Below are 19,786 nucleotides of genomic sequence, written 5' to 3' on the forward strand. Positions count from 1 at the left end.
CTGGGCAGAGCGGAGGGGGGGTGGGGGGGGGGGTGCACTGAAGTGAATAGGACCGGGCGGTACATACATAGGGTGCGCTCGATGGGGCGATGTTCAAAAAAAGACCATACTACCCGTTATTATGAAGGGCTATGAAAAGATCTCCCCGTTGATGTGTTTAGGGGGTTGTTCCGAAGCAGAAGTGTAATTTGTACTACATTGGCAAAATTGACGGCCTAGAGATACTCGCATAAATATAGATTGCCGTATAGTTATTGCACATCTAAGTGACTCAATCAAACTAGAAACAAAAAGAAAAAAAAGACAAAATACAATACTTGCACAAATCTTAGCGTGAAATCAATGGACATATGACTGAAATGTGCAATACTTAAAATACATCTAGATGTGCTTTAGCAAAACTGTAAATCAGAAAGGACGGAGCATCATATAGGACAGTTTTCTTAGTCGACTCAAGTCGAGAGCATCTTATTGATAGGCCACGCTGCAAGACATTGGGTAGGATACGGGGCACCATGAAGCCATAAAGATGAGTTTGTCTCAAAGCAGTAAAATATGTTTTTTCGTTTTGATGTTCACGTATCCACATGGTCCAACAATCAGCGCCAGAAAAGGTCAGATTCAACAGGACGCTGTAGAATCAACCAAGAAGTTGGCCGTAAAAGCAACGAGGAGCAAAGGAAAAATAGAGATGCTGTGTGTAGTACTAGTACCTGAATCGATTCAGGTTCAGCTTTAGCAAAGGAAAAATGGAACCATTTGATCCAGCTGCCAACGGTTCCACAGTCGGAGTGCCAACAATGGAATGTCTACAGTGGTTACCGTCCCAACCTAGTTTCGCCTCATCTCATATTTGCACCGGCGCCGTCCTCGTTAAGGCCGCACCAGGATGAACAAGAATACTTCGCACACGCCTTGCTACATGCGTTGAGATGACAAAATCATTGAAGAAATCATCTTCTATGTACCCGCCTAATTGCATAGACGATGAGCGAGCTGCCAAGAGGGTTCACTGGTAGAATTGATAAAGTATGGGAATGTTAGAGCGCATGGTCTCATGACGATCCAATGTTTGTGAAGATGAAATCTTCTATTAATTTCATAATTATATATCCGATCATTGTGGACATAAAAATATTACACCCTCAACACCTAATATTAATTGTTTCTTTGGTGTTCTTACTAGTGGCTCCTAGTTAAGATCTAATGTTCATTTTGAATACACATTAGGGTTGTTGCTTACTTTTGTTTACATGACTATAAATGCATATACATCAGGTGTTTTTTCAGGTGAAATGTATATACATTGGTTATATTCTCATATCTTATGTCCACCCGTTTCTTATGACTTTGGAGTTTGGACAACAAGTGATCAGATGTGGTGTAGCAAATACTTCATTCCCATTAATAGAGTGTCGACTAATGTTTGCAGCCACAGATGTGCAAAATCTGCCCATTTTCCACTGTTAATTTGCGAATTTGTTTCAACTATTAATTTGCAATTTTCGCCCAGTTCTGCTTGACCGAAACCCAATCTAACAAACCTCTTGCGTGACTCCCTCATCCAATATCTCTCATATGTGTGTGTCTCTGTCTCTCTCACCCGGACTTTGATAATCAGATTCACCGAGTCCAAGACGCCAAGACTCAAAAGCTGGCTGGAACTACGTAGGACCCCGTGGGATAGGCCGCCCTCCTCCTTGGCTTAGTCCAAGCCTCAAGGTTAGCTGGTTAGACATTCAATCAAGGCATGATTAACTTGTGTGGCTTGCCGCGTGGTGCCACTTTTAGCGTCGACTCAAAGAGTGCGCATGACTCCCGAATGCTATATGTGGCACACAGTACCTTGGGGTTGATCGGGGCACATTCACATGCCAACGCGCATCACTCGAATGCCACCGATCGATCGAGCTACTACACTATCCAAGTCATAGAGTAGGAGTAGAGCGTGCTTGTGATCGGTTGTACTATACGCCAGTAGGCATGCCAAGCAAAGCAATATTCCTTATGGCCTTGTACATCTTTTAATGGTCGTCGGGGCCATTTCTGGCAATCTCACTGCCCCCTTGTGGCCTTGTTGTGCAGCAAAAGCTATGTCGACACACGTCCACACCAGCACTACGACGTCGTGAAGCTCCTAGTGAGGTGCCCTCCACTCCACCTTTGGGACGTTATTACTGGCTTTATACATCCTCATAAGCAGTTCCTCGCGGTTTTGGGAAACCTCTCGATCGGGCCATGGATGGAGGAGCAGTTGATTGCGGTTTCACCACTTGGGCTGTTGTTAGCAAGCGTCCTGCTGCATTGCCTCTAATGAACTAATTTGTCCTTTATGTCCCCTGACGTTCCTCATCGCGGCGGCAGCCAAGATGCACGGCCGTCTGCCTCGGCGGATCAATGGTGATGCTCTTGTGCAAGGGCCCCCTGCTGAGGATCTGGGCCTCGCCTCTCCACTGGAGGTACGCAAAGGAGATCACCGCTGCCACGGCATCAAAGGCCACCGGTGGTCGCAGCGCCGGCGACGTGCTCATCATCCTCAGCTGCGTGGCCTGGGCCGGATGGCTGGTTCTCCAGGTACACAACCGTAGCCATGTACTCACAACCAGTCAAACATATAATCTAACTCTGCATTTTGGCCGGTGATGAAATTTTTTCTTGTAGAACAAGACCTCGCAACGGTTCGCAGCGCCTTACATGAGCACCATCATCATGTCGGTGATCGTGGGCGTGGACTTCACGGTGGTGAGCGCCGCCGTGGACCGAGGCGCCTCCGTGTGGGAGCTCGGGTCCGGCATCCGGCTCTACTCCGTCCTCTACATGGTATGAAAATATCTACTTGCCAAATCGCTTCGCTAATCATGTTTCTAACCAAAATTAGTGCAACTAGTCATCGACCGGTGCCACTGCACATGCTAGAAATAGCACTGTTAGTAAATCTCATACATGCAGTTTATGAATAAAGTTTTACATGACTATATTATAAACGCGAAAAAGTTTCTCACTAAGTAAGAGGAAATTATATTTCTTCAATAAGTATGTGTCAAAACGAATATGTGTGCTTTGTTATTTTTTTACACTATTGAATTTAAGAAAATGTGGGAATTATTTGACAATGGTTGCTTCTATTGTCACACTTCTACTTTTCTTGATTTATAATAATAATGGTTGCAACTGAATTAAACAGACATTATGTCAGACACCTGGACATTAGTTTTACCCCAACGACATGTATCCAGTCCGTAACATAAGCTTTTCTCTATGCAAGACACATACATGAATATTTTTAATATTGAGACTCAATATACATTTATCTCTCGTTGTGCTACAAATACATCATACATATGTACATGCATGAGCATAATATAAGTTACATCAAAAGATGTCCTACAAACCAATATGAATAGCCAAGCCATAGTTACTTTGAATAGATCACTTTTTGGCGTTGCTTTTTATCGCACTTTTTTTCGGTAATACTCTCCATAGGCCTATCAATGCATGGTGTTATAAACATTGGCCGAATTTCAATATATAGCCGTGATACCTTTTTTAATGTAAATGCTAGTTTAAAATAAGAAACTTCAGATTGTGAAAATATTTTCCATGATTGAACATAATGGTATAATTTGTACATCTGCATTACTTTGCAAATATTTGTAGTGAAAGTTAGCAAAAATTGACTCTTCATGCTTTCAGACAATATTTAGGTACACGTAATACTTGCACTACATAGAAGCTCTCATTTGAAAGCCATAAAACAAAAAACGATTCAATACATCAGGAATTTAGATAAATGCATGTCTTCCACTGTGTCTTTGCTGAGATTATAAATAATTATTATGTGAAATATGATCTTTTCTTTTCTGAAGGTGTTGTTTGGGTAACAACTTACAAAGTTAAAATCAAATTGACAAAGATTTCTTTCAATTGTACATATGCAATGTCTACACATCCGTTCTTAATGACATATTTTAGCAATATAAATGGCTTGTTTTAGTAATCTAGAAAAAAATATTTATTTTAGCAAGTTTTTTTTATGTATGTCCTGGATTAGGTTAGTAGCTGAACTGACTAATGGGTGTCATGGACGTACCAGAAGAGAGAGTTGGAGACTCCGTTGCATTATACATCTGTGTGGCATCTTGCATCGCCATGACTTTGTACACATCTACGTTGCATCAGTGAATCAAGTATATCATTAACTATGGGTGCTGATAAGATAATTTAGTGGATGCCTTAATAAAAATATAAGTGCTAATTTAATTATATAGATGAAACTAACCATACTTACATCTAAATGTAGACGTACTTAGCATACTGCGATATCAAAAGAGTAGAAATATAAAACACGACATGCTTTGCTCTGCTCTTAGGCAAGGAGAGTGACACAAATAGTCTCATAATGCCTACCCTTATACCTGATGTATTTGCATGTCCGCCGGCCGACGAAGCACCCGACCAATGCGATGGTACATTTCTTCGTGATAGCTTGGTTGGATACAGAGAGATCGCCAGGAAAGGCATGAACTGTTGCAGGTTTGCAGTAGGGAGAGATGTGGAGGAGGAGAGGCCGTGGAGAGCAGCGGCTGCAGCGTATAGCGCATGGCTTCTGGAGCGAGCAGGCCCATGGAGGAGAATCGGAGGCTGGGGAGAGCGGCGGCTGCGGCATAGGCATGGCATCTAGTATCTCTTTCATACGCATCTTGGTTATGGGTTAATGTGGATGAGAAAGAACGGCAACCCTACGACTTCAGTTTTCTTTTGGACGCCGATATCTCCCGAATGTTCGGTCTGGGGACCTCCCAGACTGAACGAACTGTTCGGTACGAGGGCTCCCCGCTCACGAACGCTTTCGTTCGGGAGGATAGCATCGAAATCACGAACGACCTCCCCAGGCCCGGGCCTTTTTCATGTAAAACGAAAAAGAAAAAAAAGCCCAATAGCACAACAAAAGAAGAAGCCCAGATTCTGCTTACTTTTTCTATGACAAATAAAAACTCTAGTTTTTGCTATACTAGAAAAAAATGTCATCAACTTTAGAAGCAGAAAAATGCCAGGGAGAATTTCAAAAAGTGCCATTCGAGTTTGACCAAACTATTTTATGATTTGCCATGATATAATTTTACAAATAGCGAGGTTTACAACATATTTGATTCCTAACAAAAGCATGGGATAGTTGCCATGGCAAAAAAATTAAAAATACAATGGCAAAAAATGATTCCCATGACAAAAAAGAAAAGTAAAAATTGCCGTGCCAATAAACTAGAAAATGCCATGCTACAATCTGAATAATGGAAAATGTAGAATGTATTTTTTGGAGTACTAGTCACAAAAAAGCTAGTTTATGTAATTTGTTCATAGCATGGCAAGTTCCATGCCTGGCCACATGGCAAAACTATGAAATTTTCAGACTTGTCACATGGCCAAATTTATGTATTCCAGGAGATGGCAAATTATGCATATTCGGTGCACAAAAAACATGAAAAAATTATGCATTTTCCCACTAACTAAAAATTGCCATGGCAAAAAATTAAGGTATATTTGCCATGGAGAATGAGAAGTAAAAATTGTCATGAATGATAAGTAAAAATTGCCATGCATGCATAAGTAATAATGCCATGGCAATAAAGTATAAAAGTTGCCATGCCAAAAATAAGAAACAAAAACTTGCCATGGTAATAAAAAAATTGCGACAATGTCATGGCTGTAATAAAAGTATATTTGCCATGTCAATAAAATGGTGAATTTGCCATGGGCTTTGAAAGTTAATTGTCCATGGCTATACAAGTTAATTTAAAATTGCCATGGGAATTAAAAGTTAGTTTACCCATGGCTATATAAGTTGTCGTGGGAAAAAACACAGCTATAAACAAATAGTGATTTTAGTTGCCATGGTAAGTTTGCCATGTTTTTCAGCATATTAGGTTGCCATGATTTCAAAGATCTTAAGTTGCCATGGCAAGTTTGCCATGTTTTTGAACATCTTAGTTAAAGAAGTTTGCTATGTTTGCCATATTTATGTATGAACTTAATAAAAAAAGTTTGCCATGATTTTGCACATCTTTAGTTTGTCATGGCAAGTTTGCAAATGATTCTGAACATTTTAAAATGACATGGCAAGTTTAACATGTTTTTGAACATCTGTAAGTTTGCCATATTTTTGAACATCTTAAGTTGTCATGGCAAGTTTGTCATGTTTTTAAACATCTTAAGTTGCCATGGCAAGTTTGCCATGTTTTTCAACATCTATAACGTTGCCATGGCAAGTTAGAATGTTTTTGAACATCTAAAATGTACCCATGTTTTTTAACATCTTAAATTGCCATGGGAACTTTTCTAATAACTAACTTCGAATTATTTCTCTCTACAATTTGCCATGGCAACCTTTTGATGTCAACTTAAAAAAATCACTCTACAAATTTTCCATGGCAACTTTTTGATAAAAACTTAGAATTATGTGTCTCTCTATAATTTGCCATGGCAACTTTTCTGATAACAACTTAGAATTATTTTTGTCTCAACAAATTTCCATGGCAATTTTTTGGTAACAACTTAGAATTACTGTCTCTATCTACAATTTTTTGCCATGGCAACTTTCTTGATAACTAACCTAGAATTATTTTCTCTTTATAGTTTGCCATGGTAACTTTTTTATAACAATTTAGAATTATTTTCTCTAACTACAATTTGCCATGGTGAATTAGTAAAAATGTCAAGATGCATAAAATAAATTTGCCATGGTGAATTTGTAAAATTTGCCATGATCGGTGAACTAAATTTGTCATGCTTTATAAAAAGGAATTTTCCATGTATGTTAAATAGTTTTCTAATATATTTCCCATGTGACCATAACTGAATTTGCCATGTGACCAGTAGTGAATTTGCCAAGTTATGAACAAAAAGACTAGGAAAATGAAAAATGACAGAATATGCCATGTGACAAAAAATAATGGAATTGCTGTGACAGAAATGCCATGTTACGGAAGTCACCGAATTTCATAGGGCATAACATTACTCAGCTAGCTATATAAAAATTCAAAAATAAAATGCATCTGCTTGAAGAAATAATGCGATTGACACGTTAAAACTATGACAGAAATGTAAAACTTGATGGCAAAACTACGGCATGGAAAAAGAACTCCTATGTAGTGATGGCAGAACGTATGAATTTGCCGCGGCAAAATTTGGTTCTTCCTAAGAAAACTGTTGGTGCCACGGCCTGCGGCACTCGACGGTGATCACCGGAGTCACGACCGGAGGGGAGGAAGAAGAACACAGAAGTTTTGCCGGCGCTCGAACGCCCTCCCGCACGTACGGGTTTTCTGTATTTCACCTCGAGCTCGAACTTGATTGCCTCAGCGAATACACAGGGGGGAGAGGGTCTTATACCCGAGCCCACGGACATGCCCGTGCAGCTCCACGACTCACCCACCTCCCACTCGCCACGCCCCGCACGCTCTGGCTCGCGCGCGCTCATCGCGCTCGGACGCGATTGCCGCGGCCAGTCCACGCGCCCTACACGGCCCACGCCTTGGTCCTGCGCTAACAACCCTGCGCACACGCGCTAACACACGCACACATGCACACCTACGCTTGGGAGCGCACACACGCACCCAAGCCCGCTCCGGCTCGAGCCCGACACGTCCACCACGCGCACACACGCGCTCGCCGTGCCCGAAGCCTGGCCGAGGCTTATTTGCCCTACATTTCTCCCCCTAAGCCGAGGCTCAGAGGAGACCATTGTCCTCGACATCGACGTCCGCCACCAGTGCTCGCTCCTCCGCCGGCGCCTTCCGCAGCTCCGGGCAATCGCGCTTGAAATGGCCGCGCTCGCCGCACTTGTAGCAGCGGCCACGCCTGTTTCCGCCATCCCGCGTCGCCATGCTGCGCGTGTCGTCGTCGTCCCGAGCTCCCCCTTGACGCTGCTCCCGTGCACGCCACTGCGCCGCCGTGTACAGAAGCTGCCCGTCCGCCCGCTCGCCGCTGCTCTGCCCGCGACGCCGCACCCGCTCGTCGAATGCACGCAGCCGCCCGAGCGCCTCGTCGTACGTCAACTCCTACAGAGTGCAGAACTGTTCGATGCCGGTGACGGCGGGGAAGAGACGGTCCGGCACGGTGTCCAGGAGCTTCTTCACCAGCTCCGTCTCGCCGAGCGTCGCCCCCAGGCCCGCGAACCGCGCCGCCATGCCCGGAAGCCATCCGGCGTATGCGTCCAGGGACTCGCCGTCGTCCATCTTGAGCCGATCCAGCTCGCCGCGCAGCGTCGCCCTCCTCGCCGCGCGCACCCGCTCGGCGCCGATGAAGCGCACCTTCAGAGAGTCCCATACCTCTCTGGCGGTGGCTTTCGTCGCCACCGAGAGCAGCACATCCTCCGGCGGCCCCGACAGGAGAAGCGCCCGCGCCATCTTGCACTTCTTGGCGTTCACCGCCGCGTCGCCCGCCGGCGCCACCGCCTCCCACAGCGTGTGAGCATCAAGGATCGCCTGCGCCTTGATCGCCCACACGGTGTAGCCGTCCGGCGCGAGCACCGGCATCCCCATAGCCACCGATCTGCTCGCGCTGCCTCCGCTGCCGTGTGGAACCAGCGCCATGAACTCCGGCGAGCTCCTTCACCGCGCCTCGTTGCCTCGCTCTGATACCAAATGTTGGTGCCACGGCCTGCGGCACTCGACGGTGATCACCGGAGACACGACCGGAGGGGAGGAAGAAGAACACAGAATTTTTGCCGGCGCTCGAACGCCCTCCCGCACGTACGGGTTTTTCTGTATTTCACCTCGAGCTCGAACTCGATTGCCTCAGCGAATACACAGGGGGGAGAGGGTCTTATACCCGAGCCCACGGACATGCCCATGCAGCTCCACGACTCACCCACCTCCCACTCGCCACGCCCCGCACGCTCTGGCTCGCGCGCGCTCATCGCGCTCGGACGCGATCGCCGCGGCCAGTCTACGCGCCCTATGCGGCCCACGCCCTGGTCCTGCGCTAACAACCCTGCGCACACGCGCTAACACACGCACACACACACGCACACCTACGCTTGGGAGCACACACACGCACCCAAGCCCGCTCCGGCTCGAGCCCGACACGTCCACCGCGCGCACACATGCGCTCGCGGTGCCCGAAGCCTGGCCGAGGCTTATTTGCCCTACAAAAACATAATGGAAAAATTGTGGTGGAACGAATCTAAATTTGTCGTTCACTGCATATTGAAAATTGCCCTAGAATATCCCTACCAGTTTTGAACCAAATCAAAAACAACATATCACAAAAATACCATGGTACAGAATGGGGGTGAAAATTGCCATGACATATCTACTAGTGCACTGTGTCATGGCATGTCATCTGTACTAGTCTCCTAGGTCATGGGATGCAATTGGGGGTGAGAAATCTGAACACAAAATTCGGATCTGCCTCTACTGGATCATGGAACATCAATTTGCAGATAATCAAAGTAACAAAAATGAAAAAAAGACGGGGGGTTGAGGATGTTGCCACCTGCAGTGGAAAAGGATCCAAATGTCTTTTGCAGTTCGCCACCGTGGTGGTCAAGCTCGACCTGCGGCTGCGGCATCACCTGGCGAACAACGACGAGCATGGACTCCCTGCAGCCTTGCAGCAAAACATGATGTGGAGGACCGCCACGCCCGTCATCGAGTAGTGCGCCTCCACAATCTTGCAGGCATAGGGTGCGCTGCCCCCCGGCTGTGGCTGCGACAAGGACGCCCAGCCGCATCGGAGGTGATAGCCGCACCCAGCGCCTAGAGCAGCCACAGCAGTGGCCATGGACGGCGGCTAGGTGCGCGCAGACGGAGGCGGCCTCGACGTCCGCGCTCGCCGCGGCGGCGCGGGCAAGCAGGCGGCGCTCGCTCTCCGCCCACGTCGCCCCGTTGAGTAGGTCAGCGCGGACCCGGAGTGCACCAAACTCGATGATGGCCGCCAGGTTGAGCAGTTGAGGTGCACGCAGACGGAGGCGGCCTCGACGGCCGCTGCGGCCACTCACCCCGCTTGAGCCGGTCGGCGGGGACCCGGAGTGCGCCATCCTAGAGCTTCGCATCGGCGAGCAGCGCGGCGCTCGTCCTCCTCACTCTCGAGCCGAGCAAAACAAGTGGTGTGGCCGTGGGAGTGGATAAGGAAAGACAGTGGATAAGGAGAGAGACGTGCGGTGGGAGGAAGAAACGTTCGGGCTGAGCAAAAGAATCCTCGAACGACTTTGGTTGCTGACCCGTCAAGCTCCAAAGCTTCAAAATTCGTGCACCACGATGGACGGCGACGAGTGCGTTCGGAGTGAATTGCTAAAACCTGGCACATTCGGGAGTTATTGATTCCGTTTCTTTTTGGTAGATTTGGTAAGGAGACTTGCATGGGATAACGTGTCAGGACTCCTTAAGAATGACGTGATGCATCAGGCTACAAATACATAAGATGTAGATCCAACGGGCAATTAGCTTAGTTTTACATAATTAACGTGGAAACTCAGATGTTGCTTCTAATTACTCCCTCCGTCCCATAATATAAGAACATTTTTTACATTAGTCTAGTGTTAAAACGTTCTTATCTTATGAAAGGAGGGAGTAGTACTTCCTTATGACTCAACTTTGTACTAACTTTAGTTAAAGTTAGTATAAAATTGAGTTATCTATTTTGAAGCGGAAGGAGTATAAGAATGAGGTAATAGCACCCCAGGTCCACAAACTTGCACCGAATGTGATGTTTTAGTCCAAAACTTGCAAAATGTGACTGAGTCCACAAACTTGACACTCTATGTGATGTTTTGGTCCACAGAGCCACTCATAGCGTGCCATGTGGCAGTTCACAGGGTGGACCGGTCAGCTCTGGCAATTTTGCGCAAAGGCCCCTGCCATTCACTCTATTCAACCCGCAGTTCTTACAGTTGCTGGTCCCGTTCCACACCCCACATACCGTTGCTGTTCTGTTCCCCCACCCCACACCTACCGTTGCTGTCCCCCTTTCTCCTCCCTGTTCCCCATTCTCCATCCTCTTGCTCTCCCTCTTCCTCTCGCTCTCCCTCTCCCTCTGTCGCCGGCAGCCAGGCCCCTCCCCCACCACCTCCTTTGAACCTTGAACATTTGCACAGCTCGTCACCATGGTTTCCGGGAGCGATTCTGGCAGTTCGTCCGACGCTGAGTCAGTCAGGAGCGAAGTGCAGGTTAGATCTCTTGCTCTGGTACGGTTAGGGTTTCTTTGGGTGTGCATTGTTAGTTAGCAAATGAAGCTGATTTTGTTATGTTTTAGCTACCTGCCACCATCTTGTGCTTGGAATGGAGCGGCCTGGCCACAGATCTGAGTTCAAGATGTGAGCATCAATGTGTGTGTCAGAAGCTGGTGGCATTTGATTCAGTGGATAGTGGGAGGAGATTCTTAGCTTGTGCACAGAAGGTTAGTTGCTGATTTTGCTTGATTCAGTGTTCAGTTAAGTTTGACAGTTTTGACAGTTAGATTAAGTGTGTATGTTTTCTATTTTTGACAGTTAGTTTCAGTGTTTAAGTTGCTTCTGTCAGTTAACTGAATGTTGTTATTTGTCAGTTTACTGAATCTCAATGTTTGCAAGTCTGAAATTGTGGAGATCTGTCAGTTAAAAAATATTGCTCAAGTTAACTTTCTTTTGTTCATGTAAACTAAACATTTGTAGTGTAGTTCAGCTAGTATTTAACTACTATTTTCATTGTACTAAATTTTTTCTTTTGTTGCAAATTTGTAGAACATACCTAAATGCAACTATCCAGAGTGGGTTGATCCTGAGTGGGTTGATCCTGAGTGGCCTGCCCCTTTGAAGATGAGCCTAGCTAGGATCTGGGGCATGTATGAAGATGAGAACAAGCTTAGGCTCAAGGACAATGTTGTTCATGCTCAAGAGAATGTTAGGGTTGTGGAGAGAAGGAAAAGATGGAAAGAGACTTGAGGTTTTTTAAGGTTGATTTTGCTCAAATGGTGGCTGAGAAGGAGCAAGCTCTGGCCCAGCTAGGCAACACACAACTTGCTCTGGCTGACATGAAGGAAGATCTTGATAAGAAGAAGATTTCTGACAAATAATTCACAACCATTCATCAAGTTGTCAGGGCCAAGGTAGAGAAAGAGAGGGACTTAGTGAAGCAGGAGAGGGACAGCATCATGGAAGAGAGGGACAATCTGGTGCAAGAGAGGGACAACCTGGTGCTGGAGAGGAATGTGCTGAAGCAAGAGAAGAAGAAGTTAGAGTACATGATTGGTGATCTTTTCAAACATAAGGAAGACACCAAGGGCAAGATAAGGAAGCTGAAAGAGATGCTTGAAGAATTTGAATGATGGTGTAATGTAATCATTAGTACCAGTTCCAGTATGACCTTGCTTAGTAGCAGGTCAAGTATGACTTTGCACTTGGAATTCCAGACTTATTTGTATTAAGTAATTTGACTAATTTGTGTACTAAATTATGCTCCCTCAATTTAAGTACTTTGAGTTAATTTTTGAATTATCTTAATATTGATTTAGTGAGTTCACTAAGTTTTTGACAGTTAACTTTTTCAGTTAACTTAATTTTTCACAGTTAACTGAATTTTTGACTGATTTGTTCAAATTGAACTGGTTAACTGATTTGCTCAAATTAAACTAGTTAACTGTCAGTTAACTGAACTTTGTCAGTTAATTGTATTTGTTCAGAGTTAACTGACAACTAAATTTTCACAAACTTTGTCAGTTAACTGAATTTGTTCAGAGTTAAGTGAATTTTGATAGTTAACTAAACTTTTACAGAATTTTTGAGTGTACCATATTGACCCTATGACATGCAGATAGGTCCCTTCTATTTTTGGAAAGAGTTGGTACATGTAGACATTGAAACACTACAACAAATATAACTAACTAAGTACAGCATTGGATATTTTAACACCTAAACAACATCATTCAACATTCATAGCATAGTTTAGCATCATAGTTCACTGACCATAGCATCATAGTTCAACATCATAGTTCACTGACCATAACATCACAGAATAACTTATATGCTCTACATATAAGAGCATACCTAAACAACAGTGCCAAAATACTTAACTTATATGCTGCTCTACTATATCAGCATACCTAATCCTTCAAGGCTTCAAGGCTTCATCTTCACTTGTCCTTCAGCATCTTCAACCTCTCCGAGCGGCGCACCTCCCCATCTGCAGCTCTCTTGTTGCTTGCTTTCTTCTTCCCCTTCCTGACATGCACTTCTTCCTCCACAGGCACCTTGTCCGCCTCGTCCGCCTCCTCTTGCTTGACGACGATGCCGTCAAGCACATCCGGCAGCGCGTCCACGTCGATTGGGATGGTCACAGCCCGTGGTGCCATCTGCACCTCATCCGGCTCATCGTCAGAGAGCATGATGACATCCACCTCCCACTCTTGAGACGACTCAGTCTCCGAGTCGTAGCCAGAGTCCGCGTCGGAGGTGAGGTGGTCGTACTCGGAGTCGGACGATGAATCTGCGTCGGAGACATCGTCGGGAAGGAGGAGGTCAGGCTGAAACCTGTCCCAGTACACCCTGTTGATTGGCGCGGGGACGGCAAGGACGACTTCACGCACGCGCTCCGCCCTGGAGGCGACACGGTTGGGATCGTCCTGCTGCGGCGGCGCCTTGGCGGAGCGATACATCCACCAGTGCGCGCGTTGGTCCGGATCATCAGACCGCGTCTCCCCCATGGCGAACTGCAGGATCTTCGCCGGATGGACGCCGACGACGCCGTGATTGCCGCTGGGCATGGCGCGACGCTTCTCGTCGTCTGTCATTACCTTGACGAGGCCGCGCGCGTGGTTCCTCATCATCTGGATGCTCGGGAACCAGCGCGCGATCTCCTGCAGCTCCGCCCGCGCCGCCTGGTCGTTGCCGGCCGGATCTTCGACGGCCCTCTGCCATCCGAGGCTGCCGTCCATGGCGTCGGCGGCGGATTCGACCTCCGGCGAGGATTTCTTTGGTGGCGATGAGATGGAGACGGGTAGCACAAGCACCGAGGAGACGAGGGGAGTGGAGAGTGGGTAGTGGGCGACGAGAGCGGTGGGTTGCCATATTTAAGACAGGTGTGAAAACTGAATCGTCGGCCCGTCGAAAAACTGAATCACGGTCGGTTGCCGCATTACTACAACAGTGGCAACAAATACACCAAACTACGACAACTACTCTACTAGCATTGCTTCTAGCTTACCAAACCCACGGTCCTGTGTTTGAGACCCAGGCCGAACATTTTTTTACACAAAATTAAGTTGAATGTAGGCCAAATAATGCAGTTGAATGTAGGCCAAATAGGTAAGTTATTTTTCTTTAACTTCATTGAACATTGCTAACTCACAACACTTAACTGAATATTGCTAACTCACACTACTTAACTGAATTTTGTTTACTGACAGTAGTTAATTGAACTTAGGTAACTGACAGTAGTTAACTGAACTTAGGTAACTGACAGTAATGCCACATGTTTGACATCATAGTTTTTAGTTACAAAAAATGTGACAGTACCAACTGCCACCAAATCAAGCATCAGGGGGAGCATTTAGATTAGGAATTAGGCTGTTGCTCATATCTTCTCCAAACATCAGCCACCATGCCCTCTCACCTGGGATTGCTCCTCTTCCTGTACCTACATCTGCATTTCTTCCTCCCCTACCTCTACCTGCACCTGGAATTCCTCCCCTGCCTCTCCAAGCATGCACATTTCTGCCTCCTCTTGCTGGAACTGCATGAGCATTTGACCCTCTTCCCAGCACTGGATTTGCTCCTCTTCCAAGCATTGCATTTGCTCCTCTTCCTGGCACTGCATTTGCATTAGCTCCTCTTCCAAGAACAACAGTTGCTCCTCTTCCTGGCACTGCATTTGCATTATCTCCTCTTCCAAGGACAGCATTTGCTCCTCTTCCTCTCCTTGCTGCTGGATTTCCTTCTCCTCTTCCTCTCCTTTTCCTTCCTCTTCCTCTGCCAGTAGCTTCAGATCCTTCTCCCTTGTCAGCTGTTGTTCTTGCCCTTGTCTGTCTAGCAATGTTCATCTCTGTAGTGACCCTTGGCTATGGTATTGCAGCACCAGCAGCTGCAACAAATGAAGACTGTTCTGGCAATGGGCCATGAACTCTTTGTTGAGCTCTTCTAGCTCTATCCCTGGTAGCCATGTTGAAGACCATGCTGGTGGGTGACTCACTAGGATCTAACCTAGGATCTGGCCTGGTGGGGTATATGTTCTGCAGAGAAGAAGCTCATATTATTCAGTTGAAGATGAAACATTGTTCAATTACAAGTGATACTTTATTTAGTTACAAATGAGACATACCCGCAGAAAAGTAGGATCATCATAATTTTCATCAACCAGCTCTACACCTTCTTCAACAAGTGCTTCCTGCCATCTGTAATGGCCCTTTCTATTGTGGTCAGCTCTGCCACATATGGAGCAATGCATTGTAACACCTTTCTTGTTCAAATATCTCACACCATGTTTGATTTTCTCTTCAGGTGTTTTTTTCCTGTTTTTCTTTGGCCTGCCCAGCTGTTTGGTGAACACTGGTGGAAATACCTTGTATCCTGGCTGCACCTCCCAGTATTCAGGATCTCTTAGAGGGACCAGTGTGTAGCCATATGCTTTCAAATAATTCTCCACAGTGTAGCAGTCATGAACCATTAACTCTGGGTCAATTCTTTCTTCCCTACAACATGCTATGGAATGGCCACAAGGCACACCAGATAACTGCCATCTCCTGCAATCACAGGTATGCAAACACAGGTCCACTGAGTAGCTAGAATTTCCAGACTGAACTCTGAATTTCTGTTGGCCAGCTTTTGAAACATGATAATTTGCAGCAAATTCAGTGTTCTTGTCTAACTTCTTCTTGATCTTTGGGCATATTCTCTGCCCTGCCCACTTTTCTATTGCCTCTCTTTGTTTGCTCACAAGCCTTTGCATGATTTTGTAGAATATATATTCAAGCATTGACAACACTGCCATCTCTCTGCCTTCAAGGATATAGCTGTTAAACACTTCAGAATTATTGTTCAGTAGAATGTCACATTTGGGAAATTCACTGAAAAATGCTTTACACCAAGTCTTTGGATCAAGTCTTTCAGTCCAATGAAATGCAGCTAAACTATCTGCATCCATTTTCTCACAGTTCTGCCTCCACTTCACTTTGTTGGGTGATCTTGCAATGGCCCACAGGTCTTGCTTCAGCAACTCTCCCTTGTGCTTCTCATTGAAATTCTGATCGATATGCCTCACACAAAACCTATGCTCTGCATCTGGCCACACTTTCTGCACAACATTTATCAATCCCTTTTGCTTGTCACTCATCATTGTGAAAGGAGCAGTGTTAGTGATGTTTAGATCATCTCTCAAAGTTGTCAGAAACCATTCCCAGGATCCTGTGCATTCTACTTCCACCCAACCCATTGCAACGGGGAAAATGCAGTCATTTGGATCAATTCCAACAACACTAAGCAAAACTCCTTTAAACCTTGTTTTCATGTGACATCCATCAATGAAAATGATAGGCCTGCACCCCTTTAACCAACCTCTTTTACATGCATCATAAGACCAATACAGTGTCTTCAGACACTTCCTGCCCATTGGAAATTTTGGGTCTTTCTTCAGCTCAGTTGATAACAGAAATGTAGAGCCAGGGTTTGTACTCCTTAATTCATGACCATAGTCCCATAGCCTACTGAACTGATGTTCTTCATCTCCATGGATCTCTTTCAGGGCTGCAATTCTAGCCCTTGTTAGCTTCCATCTGTTAGGGGTCACATTGAATGACTTGGTGATCTTTCTTGAAAATGTACCAAGTGACATTTTCTGGTCATCCCTGAACTCATCTATGAAATACTAGCATAGAAACTTAGCTGTCATCTTCCTTATCTTCCATTTCTTCTGACAAATGTGCTCTCCATAGTAAGACTTGATTACAAATTCACCTGTCCTGTTGTCCTTCCCAGCTTTTAGCCACCATGGGCATCCTCTTTCACAAACAGCCTCTATTCTAGTTTTGTCATTCTTGAAGTTCTTGATCTGAACTCTGTTCTTAACAGAATATGCTGTAATAACAAGTCTAAGCTCCTTCACATCAGCAAAGACCATCCCAACTTTGAAGGCAGGGGCAACCATGTCCACCTTTGAATTGAAGGTAGTAAACTTGTACCTCAACTGCTCTGCTTCCTCAATGGGCAAATTGAGATCTTCATCATCAAGCAAATATTCATCTACCTCCACATCATCCTCTTCTTCCTGAGATTCTTCATCAACATCAAAGTCAATGTTGTTATCATATAGATCATCATCCCCCTCATCTATGTCATAATCACTGTCACTGAAATCTGATTTAGAAACAACTATATCTTCAACTACTGTTACTGCATCTTCAGTAACCAGATTGTGATCTACACCATGTATAACCAAGCTTTCAGGTTCTGTTCCAGTTGCAGGAAACTCTAAAAATGGCTCATCTTCATTGACAGAAATTACTGACTGGTGGAAAGATGCTTCACTTGCAGTGTGCATTGATGGCAATGTGCATATGGATTTAGCCCTGAAATTGCTGATGAAATCTGCATGGTCAACCATAATAGCCAGCACTTTATGATCAACACTAGCTCTGATGATGTGTTGCACATCATCATCAGATTTAATTCTAACCAAACCATCTGCAATTGATTTGTCAGGCAAGCACCAATAAAGTATGTGCTCACCCACTGGATATCCCAACCAAGTTAGGTGCTCTTCAAGGAAAGAATATGAGAATGTGTTGGCATCAACATAATCAAGAACTTCCACTGAAGGGTTCCAGTACTCCAAATTAGTGATTGGGCCACAGAAAAGTCCACCATGCTCAAGTTCAAGTGTAAAGAAAGAAGTGTCCACCCTTTGTCCATTTTCTGAATCACACACTGCATCAAAGATGTGTAATTTGTAAGCATTGCAAAATGATGTATAAACTTAACATTAAAATTCAGTTAGCTCAGAAGTTCAGTTAAATAAGATGTTCAGTTAAGTACAGTGCACCGAAAACATTCTGAATAAGTACAGTGTACTGAAAACATTCTGAATAACTACAGTGCACTGACAAAATTCAGATAACTACAGTCAACTGACAAAATTCAGATAACTACAGTTAACTGAAAAAATTCAGTCATATGTCCAAAAAGCAAGACTTGGGCTAACTGTAGTTGCTACCATTGAACACAACCAACTGGTGGCATCACTAACACCATTGCACAACTAAACATTAGCATTGGACAACTAAATTTGGTGGCAATGAACACAATCAACTACTGTCAGATTTTCTTCCGGTGCACATGAATGGAGGACAGAACAAGTCTAACATATGAAAGAGAAAGAATGAACCACTTGTCAAGCCAAACCCTAGACTTTGCGAGGCTAAAACCTAACCTAATCTACTCGGCCTAAACCCACTACGCAAAAACCCTAGCTTTACTGCCGTAAGAGAAAACAAACAGCATTCAACAAGCACACCACCGTGAGACAAACAGACGCGGCAGGGCTGATGCCGCCGCCGACGACACACCGGTGACGAGGAAACAGAGCACGGGCGGAAGAACAAGGAAGAGGGGGAAGAGGGCACAGGAGCTTACCATAGTCCGGTGGGATGACGCCGAACGGCCGGATGAGATGAGTGGAAGCAGGTGGCTCAACCCCGCCGGCAAACTCCGGCGACGATGGTGCCATGACAACCGTCATCAAGAATCGCCGCCACCACACTGTCTCCCCCGACAGGACAGCCGGAGAGATCGAACGGATCTGTCCAACGGCTGTTGCATTTAATTCAGGTGGGTGTACTGCAGGTTGAATAGTGTGAACGGCAGGGGCCTTCGTGCAAAATTGCCAGAGCTGACCGGTCCACCCTGTGAACTGCCACATGGCACGCTGTGAGTGGCTGTGGACCAAAACATCACATAGGGTGTCAAGTTTGTGGACTCCTCAGTCACATTTTGCAAGTTTTGGACTAAAACATCACATTCGGTGCAAGTTTGTGGACCTGGGGTGCTATTACCTCTATAAGAATGTATGCAGGGGATCGTGGGCCAGGGGGCCACCTTTGTGGTGATGACATGGTGCATTAAGCTGCGTGGCCCACTGTTCCTCTCCATGTTCAATCCCGTGGTGTTGGTGGTCTGCGCCGTGCTGGGGTGGGCGTTCCTCGGTGAAAAGATACACCTCGGTGAGTAAGTGTTTGCTCTAGGTTTTTTCTTTTAAACATAAAAATGGCCTGAGCTATAGGAGATCAATGAGGTGTTAAGCATATGTTATGGTATGTACTAGATGTTAATCTCGCACCTAGTACTCCTAGTACACCAAAGATTCTTAGTGCATATATATGTGCCCTAGACAGACCCATAAAACATGCACCCTTGAGAGCATTTTTCTTCAACAAACTTCATCCTTTTTATCTTGACATGCATTTCTTTTGCTGTCACTGCCCAGTGCGGTCGGATCGGTGCTTATCGTGGTCGGCCTCTACCTGGTGCTATGGGGAAAGGCCAGGGAGGCGCGCGATCCGCCCCACGTCGAGGATGGTTGTGGTGCCAGTGTGTGATGCGGAGGCCACCAAGGGCCGCCTGGATGACAGCGGCGAGTTCTCGCAAGATCAAGATCCTAGCGCTACTCACGTTGATCAACTAGTGTCCATTGTTAGTATGCATGGGCAATCGCTGAACTAACTTGTGTGTTTGTTTATGGACAACGTATTTCCGAACCCTTTTGACACCATAATCTGATTCATAAGCATAGCTATCTATTTTGTTGGTGCGTTTAGAACAGAAAATAAC

The 19,786-nt window shown here is 45.5% G+C and overlaps 2 protein-coding genes across 3 annotated transcripts; one reads left to right on the top strand and one right to left on the bottom strand.

Moving 5' to 3' along the window:
• Positions 1-2,214: 2,214 nt before the first annotated feature.
• LOC119341645 lies at positions 2,215-10,127 on the bottom strand. Of its 2 annotated transcripts, XM_037613515.1 has the most exons (3): positions 9,493-10,127; positions 4,091-4,165; positions 2,215-3,485 (listed from the first exon to the last, which is right to left on the bottom strand). In XM_037613515.1, the coding sequence occupies exons 1-3, from the start codon at positions 10,049-10,051 to the stop codon at positions 3,430-3,432; spliced, it is 690 nt and encodes a 229-aa protein (XP_037469412.1). In that variant the 5' UTR covers positions 10,052-10,127; the 3' UTR covers positions 2,215-3,429. The 2 variants fall into 2 exon arrangements, with proteins under 2 accessions (XP_037469412.1, XP_037469411.1); XM_037613514.1 differs by lacking the exons at positions 2,215-3,485; positions 4,091-4,165 and adding an exon at positions 8,039-9,142 and having other exon boundaries at positions 9,493-10,126.
• Positions 2,243-19,554, top strand: LOC119339548 (WAT1-related protein At1g09380-like). Its single transcript, XM_037611562.1, has 5 exons — positions 2,243-2,263; positions 2,365-2,574; positions 2,662-2,820; positions 19,032-19,183; positions 19,443-19,554. Exons 1-5 carry the CDS (start codon positions 2,243-2,245, stop codon positions 19,552-19,554), a joined length of 654 nt encoding a protein of 217 aa, XP_037467459.1.
• The last annotated feature ends 232 nt before the right edge of the window (positions 19,555-19,786 follow it).

Source organism: Triticum dicoccoides, chromosome 7B (assembly GCF_002162155.2).
Source record: "Triticum dicoccoides isolate Atlit2015 ecotype Zavitan chromosome 7B, WEW_v2.0, whole genome shotgun sequence".
Lineage (NCBI taxonomy): Eukaryota > Viridiplantae > Streptophyta > Magnoliopsida > Poales > Poaceae > Triticum > Triticum dicoccoides.

Coding starts and splice junctions, on each gene's coding strand:
- LOC119339548 (XM_037611562.1), top strand. CDS start 2,243: ATGGAGGAGCAGTTGATTGCG. Junction 2,821..19,031: donor TCTACTCCGTCCTCTACATG/GTATGAAAATAT, acceptor GAATGTATGCAG/GGGATCGTGGGCCAGGGGGC. Junction 19,184..19,442: donor GAAAAGATACACCTCGGTGA/GTAAGTGTTTGC, acceptor GTCACTGCCCAG/TGCGGTCGGATCGGTGCTTA.
- LOC119341645 (XM_037613514.1), bottom strand. CDS start 10,051: ATGCGAAGCTCTAGGATGGCGCACTCCGGGTCCCCGCCGACCGGCTCA. Junction 9,143..9,492: donor TGGATCCTTTTCCACTGCAG/GTGGCAACATCC, acceptor ATGTTTTTGTAG/GGCAAATAAGCCTCGGCCAG.